We start from the raw sequence: 6,663 nt of genomic DNA, 5'->3' as shown, positions 1-6,663 counted from the left end.
GTGCAGTGTATGGAGTGTGGGGGGAGGGGTCAGAGAATGTCATGTATAGCGCAGTGTATGGAGTGTGGGGGGAGGGGTCAGAGAATGTCATGTATAGCGCAGTGTATGGAGAGCGGGGGGAGGGGTCAGGGTTTGTCATGTATAGCGCAGTGTATGGAGAGCGGGGGGAGGGGTCAGGGTTTGTCATGTATAGCGCAGTGTATGGAGAGCGGGGGGAGGGGTCAGGGTTTGTCATGTATAGCGCAGTGTATGGAGAGCGGGGGGAGGGGTCAGGGTTTGTCATGTATAGCGCAGTGTATGGAGAGCGGGGGGAGGGGTCAGGGTTTGTCATGTATAGCGCAGTGTATGGAGAGCGGGGGGAGGGGTCAGGGTTTGTCATGTATAGCGCAGTGTATGGAGAGCGGGGGGAGGGGTCAGGGTTTGTCATGTATAGCGCAGTGTATGGAGAGCGGGGGGAGGGGTCAGGGTTTGTCATGTATAGCGCAGTGTATGGAGAGCGGGGGGAGGGGTCAGGGTTTGTCATGTATAGCGCAGTGTATGGAGAGCGGGGGGAGGGGTCAGGGTTTGTCATGTATAGCGCAGTGTATGGAGAGCGGGGGGAGGGGTCAGGGTTTGTCATGTATAGCGCAGTGTATGGAGAGCGGGGGGAGGGGTCAGGGTTTGTCATGTATAGCGCAGTGTATGGAGAGCGGGGGGAGGGGTCAGGGTTTGTCATGTATAGCGCAGTGTATGGAGAGCGGGGGGAGGGGTCAGGGTTTGTCATGTATAGCGCAGTGTATGGAGAGCGGGGGGAGGGGTCAGGGTTTGTCATGTATAGCGCAGTGTATGGAGAGCGGGGGGAGGGGTCAGGGTTTGTCATGTATAGCGCAGTGTATGGAGAGCGGGGGGAGGGGTCAGGGTTTGTCATGTATAGCGCAGTGTATGGAGAGCGGGGGGAGGGGTCAGGGTTTGTCATGTATAGCGCAGTGTATGGAGAGCGGGGGGAGGGGTCAGGGTTTGTCATGTATAGCGCAGTGTATGGAGAGCGGGGGGAGGGGTCAGGGTTTGTCATGTATAGCGCAGTGTATGGAGAGCGGGGGGAGGGGTCAGGGTTTGTCATGTATAGCGCAGTGTATGGAGAGCGGGGGGAGGGGTCAGGGTTTGTCATGTATAGCGCAGTGTATGGAGAGCGGGGGGAGGGGTCAGGGTTTGTCATGTATAGCGCAGTGTATGGAGAGCGGGGGGAGGGGTCAGGGTTTGTCATGTATAGCGCAGTGTATGGAGAGCGGGGGGAGGGGTCAGGGTTTGTCATGTATAGCGCAGTGTATGGAGAGCGGGGGGAGGGGTCAGGGTTTGTCATGTATAGCGCAGTGTATGGAGAGCGGGGGGAGGGGTCAGGGTTTGTCATGTATAGCGCAGTGTATGGAGAGCGGGGGGAGGGGTCAGGGTTTGTCATGTATAGCGCAGTGTATGGAGAGCGGGGGGAGGGGTCAGGGTTTGTCATGTATAGGGCATTGTATGGCGGTGGGGGGGGGGTTCGGAGTATGTCACGTATAGCGCAGTGTTATGTATCGTGCTGATGATGATTCTCTTGTGTTCTGACCCGTTTCCTCAGCTGGCCTTCGGTGTTGCGTTGTTGAATATTCAGATTCCGCTCATCCTGGGAGAGTTGGTGAATGTTGTGTCCCGCTACACGCGGCAGTATGCCGGGAACTACCTGCAGGAGGTGCGGGGCCCCGCCATCAGACTGCTGTCACTGTACGCGGCTCAGGTGAGTGTACGTCGGAGCCGCCATGGTGCAGCGTCTTGTGTGTGATGGCCGCCATCATGTCACTGACGTCCTGTCTCTGCCCCCCTTCAGGGTGTTCTGACCAGCGCTTACATCGTCCTGCTGTCGCTGGTCGGGGAGCGAGTGGCCGGCGGCATGAGAAAAGCTTTATTCACATCTCTGCTGAGGTGAGTGTTCCGGAGCCATGAGAAACCCTCCGACATCCGCAGAGATCTCATACATTCCCCCTGTGACAGGCAGGACATGGCGTTCTTCGATGTGCAGAAGACCGGACTGCTGGTGAACCGCCTCACATCCGATGTCCAGGAGTTCAAATCCGCCTTCAAGCAAGTCATTTCCCAGGTGAGCGCGCCGAGAGGTACCAACCCGATACATACAACACGGTAACATGAACTTCATCAGAGTCCTCCCGATCACAGAGATACAAAGTAACATTGTATATAAACATTGATCAGAGGGGGAGATAGAGAGATACAAAGTAACATTGTATATAAACATTGATCAGAGGGAGATAGAGATACAAAGTAACATTGTTTATAAACATTGATCAGAGGGAGATAGAGAGATACAAAGTAACATTGTATATAAACATTGATCAGAGGGAGATAGAGAGATACAAAGTAACATTGTTTATAAACATTGATCAGAGGGAGATAGAGAGATGCAAAGTAACATTGTATATAAACATTGATCAGAGGGAGATAGAGATACAAAGTAACATTATATATAAACATTGATCAGAGGGAGATAGAGAGATACAAAGTAACATTATATATAAACATTGATCAGAGAGGGAGATAGAGATACAAAGTAACATTGTATATAAACATTGATCAGAGAGGGAGATAGAGATACAAAGTAACATTGTATATAAACATTGATCAGAGGGAGGTCACCGAAACTAGCGCTTTCGGGGCCACGCAGGGTCCTCTTCGCAGGCTCTGCGATGACAACGTCATTGATTTCACTACAAGCACACCCCCCCCCCCCCCCATTCAACTTTGGGTTTTTCCGGTATGGAGTGCGACAAGGTAACTTTTTGTTTGCCTGTGAGCTCCATGACACGGAAGGGGGACCTTGTGAGCTCCATGACACGGAAGGGGGACCCTGTGAGCTCCATGACACGGAAGGGGGACCCTGTGAGCTCCATGACACGGAAGGGGGACCCTGTGAGCTCCATGACACGGAAGGGGGGCCCTGTGAGCTCCATGCCACATGTGAGCCGTCATGTGATTCCTCCGCAGGGTCTCAGGAACAGCACACAGACGTTGGGTTGCTTCGTGTCCCTCTATTACATCTCTCCGAAGCTGACAGGCCTGCTGGTGGTGGTGATGCCGGTGTTGGTGGGGGCGGGGGCCGTCATTGGCTCCTTCCTGCGCAGATTGTCCCGCCGCGCCCAGGAACAGGTAAGATCTCCCCCCCGCACTCCTCCAGGTGGGGGCGCCGTACTGGGGGGCCCCTGAGGTCCTCTCTGTCCCGCCGGTCATGTGACCTCTTTGCTTCATTTAGATCGCCAAAGCCACTGGAGTTGCAGACGAGGCGCTGGGCAACGTGCGGACCGTCAGAGCGTTCGCCATGGAGGATAGAGAGGTGGGGTGAGTGTCGCCGCCCCCCCCCGAGCTCCCCATTGCTCCAATCACATTCCATCTCTCTTCTCACAGATTGGAGAATGTCTCTGTGAAAGGGTTAGCCTGGCCCCGCCCCCTTTCATTCATTGGACTTCAGTTCTGTCAATCATGGAGTCTCAGCATCACATGTGGGCGTTACCTAGGCGTGGTCTGCATGCAAATGCACTAGGAACGCCCACTCCTCCAGACTGACACCCGCCAATCAAGGCATTGTGATATATGCATGACTCCTCCCAAGATCCCACCCACTGCCTGAATAAGGAATGAGGGCTCTTGAGAGGAGTACTGAGGCAGGGTGCTGTGGTGTTTTCAGGAAGTTATGTACACCGCCGTCCCGGGACCGCCCCCCATGTAGATTGGGGGGGACGTTCTCCTTATGAGAATGCAGAACTCGTGTACACAGACCCTCGTGTTGTATGTTCTGTAGGTCTGCGCACTCCCGTTGTCTCCGGGGTGTAATGTGAAATCTGGTCCGCAGGTTGTACTCCGTGGAAGTGGACCGGTCCGGCCAGATGAACGAGGTTCTGGGGATTGGGATAGCGCTCTTCCAGGGACTCTCCAACATCGCTCTCAACTGTAAATAATAGTCCCGTGCACTCTGTGTGCTCTGCGTGCTCTGCCGTGTATCCCCCGTGTCTGGCTGTGTGTGCTCTGCCGTGTATCCCCCGTGTCTGGCTGTGTGTGCTCTGCCGTGTATCCCCCGTGTCTGGCTGTGTGTGCTCTGCCGTGTATCCCCCGTGTCTGGTTGCGGGTTGGGTGTCTGGCCTCCCCTCCTGTGATTGGTTCCTCCCGGTTCTCTCCGCAGGTATTGTCCTGGGAACCATCTTTGTGGGCGGGTCTCTGATGGCCGGGGATGAACTGTCAGCCGGTGACCTCATGTCTTTCCTGGTGGCCTCTCAGACGGTGCAGAGGTCAGTTCACATGCCGAGCTGAGTCAGCTTCTAGAATATTCCTCCCCTGACTCCGTCTTTCCTCTCCCTCAGGTCCATGGCCAACATGTCGGTTCTGTTCGGTCAGGTGAGTCACATGATCAACCCAAATAAATCCTGACTCCGCCCCCATTCATCTGACGGAGGTCTCTCCCGTGTGTTAGGTGGTCCGCGGCCTCAGCGCAGGGGGGCGTGTCTTCGAGTTCATGTGTCTGGAGGCGGAGATTCCCCTCACTGGAGGCTCAAAACTTCCGCTGCTCAAAGGAGAGATTCGCTTTACAGACATCTCCTTCAGGTACCACGTGAGGCCGAATGACCCGTGTCCCCCAGAGCGGGGCCCCTGTGTCCCTACGCAGAACACCTCACGCTATGTACAGGCCTCACAATGGGAGTGCATGCCGGTCTGTGTGACGGCCCAGAGAGGCAAAGGCGTGATCTGTGCTGGTACATGCATGCTTCCGAGACCCGTGTATATATACATTATGGAGGACACGTCTTCTGAGCTCGGTGTATATATACATCATGGAGGACACGTCTTCTGAGCTCGGTGTATATATAAATCATGGAGGACACGTCTTCTCCTGAGCTCGGTGTATATATACATCATGGAGGACACGTCTTCTCCTGAGCTCGGTGTATATATACATCATGGAGGACACGTCTCCTGAGCTCGGTGTATATATACATCATGGAGGACACGTCTCCTGAGCTCGGTGTATATATACATCATGGAGGACACGTCTCCTGAGCTCGGTGTATATATACATCATGGAGGACACGTCTCCTGAGCTCGGTGTATATATACATCATGGAGGACACGTCTCCTGAGCTCGGTGTATATATACATCATGGAGGACACGTCTCCTGAGCTCGGTGTATATATACATCATGGAGGACACGTCTCCTGAGCTCGGTGTATATATACATCATGGAGGACACGTCTCCTGAGCTCGGTGTATATATACATCATGGAGGACACGTCTCCTGAGCTCGGTGTATATATACATCATGGAGGAGACTTCTCCTGAGCTCGGTGTATATATACATCATGGAGGACACGTCTCCTGAGCTCGGTGTATATATACATCATGGAGGACACGTCTCCTGAGCTCGGTGTATATATACATCATGGAGGACACGTCTCCTGAGCTCGGTGTATATATACATCATGGAGGACACGTCTCCTGAGCTCGGTGTATATATACATCATGGAGGACACGTCTCCTGAGCTCGGTGTATATATACATCATGGAGGACACGTCTCCTGAGCTCGGTGTATATATACATCATGGAGGACACGTCTCCTGAGCTCGGTGTATATATACATCATGGAGGACACGTCTCCTGAGCTCGGTGTATATATACATCATGGAGGACACGTCTCCTGAGCTCGGTGTATATATACATCATGGAGGACACGTCTCCTGAGCTCGGTGTATATATACATCATGGAGGACACGTCTCCTGAGCTCGGTGTATATATACATCATGGAGGACACGTCTCCTGAGCTCGGTGTATATATACATCATGGAGGACACGTCTCCTGAGCTCGGTGTATATATACATCATGGAGGACACGTCTCCTGAGCTCGGTGTATATATACATCATGGAGGACACGTCTCCTGAGCTCGGTGTATATATACATCATGGAGGACACGTCTCCTGAGCTCGGTGTATATATACATCATGGAGGACACGTCTCCTGAGCTCGGTGTATATATACATCATGGAGGACACGTCTTCTCCTGAGCTCGGTGTATATATACATCATGGAGGACACGTCTCCTGAGCTCGGTGTATATATACATCATGGAGGACACGTCTCCTGAGCTCGGTGTATATATACATCATGGAGGACACGTCTCCTGAGCTCGGTGTATATATACATCATGGAGGACACGTCTCCTGAGCTCGGTGTATATATACATCATGGAGGACACGTCTTCTCCTGAGCTCGGTGTATATATACATCATGGAGGACACGTCTTCTTCTGAGCTCGGTGTATATATACATCATGGAGGACACGTCTTCTGAGCTCGGTGTATATATACATCATGGAGGACACGTCTTCTGAGCTCGGTGTATATATACATCATGGAGGACACATCTCCTGAGCTCGGTGTATATATTCATCATGGAGGACACGTCTTCTGAGCTCGGTGTATATATACATCATGGAGGACACGTCTCCTGAGCTCGGTGTATATATACATCATGGTGCACACGTCTCCTGAGCTCGGTGTATATATACATCATGGAGGACACGTCTTCTGAGCTCGGTGTATGTATATAAAATGGAGGACACGTCTCCTGAGCTCGGTGTATATATACATCA

General features: G+C 52.8%; 1 protein-coding gene across 1 annotated transcript in view; it reads left to right on the top strand.

Moving 5' to 3' along the window:
• The window catches only part of LOC108803310 (ATP-binding cassette sub-family B member 8, mitochondrial-like), a gene marked incomplete at both ends in the record, with an annotated part of 6,566 nt that extends 1,797 nt beyond the window's left edge, over positions 1-4,769 (top strand). The window contains 9 exons of the mRNA XM_018575160.1: positions 1,595-1,750; positions 1,841-1,935; positions 2,005-2,110; positions 3,013-3,174; positions 3,278-3,363; positions 3,875-3,972; positions 4,202-4,307; positions 4,380-4,413; positions 4,490-4,769. Coding sequence (XP_018430662.1) covers positions 1,595-1,750; positions 1,841-1,935; positions 2,005-2,110; positions 3,013-3,174; positions 3,278-3,363; positions 3,875-3,972; positions 4,202-4,307; positions 4,380-4,413; positions 4,490-4,769 — 1,123 coding nt within the window. The remainder of the gene's footprint in view (positions 1-1,594; positions 1,751-1,840; positions 1,936-2,004; positions 2,111-3,012; positions 3,175-3,277; positions 3,364-3,874; positions 3,973-4,201; positions 4,308-4,379; positions 4,414-4,489) is intronic.
• Positions 4,770-6,663: the final 1,894 nt, after the last annotated feature.

Source organism: Nanorana parkeri, unplaced genomic scaffold (assembly GCF_000935625.1).
Source record: "Nanorana parkeri isolate BGI_ZX_2015 unplaced genomic scaffold, ASM93562v1 scaffold3592, whole genome shotgun sequence".
In the NCBI taxonomy this organism is placed as follows: Eukaryota; Metazoa; Chordata; class Amphibia; order Anura; family Dicroglossidae; genus Nanorana; species Nanorana parkeri.
The sequence above is the reverse complement of the archived record's forward strand: the minus strand, read 5'-3'. Positions and strand labels throughout refer to the sequence as shown.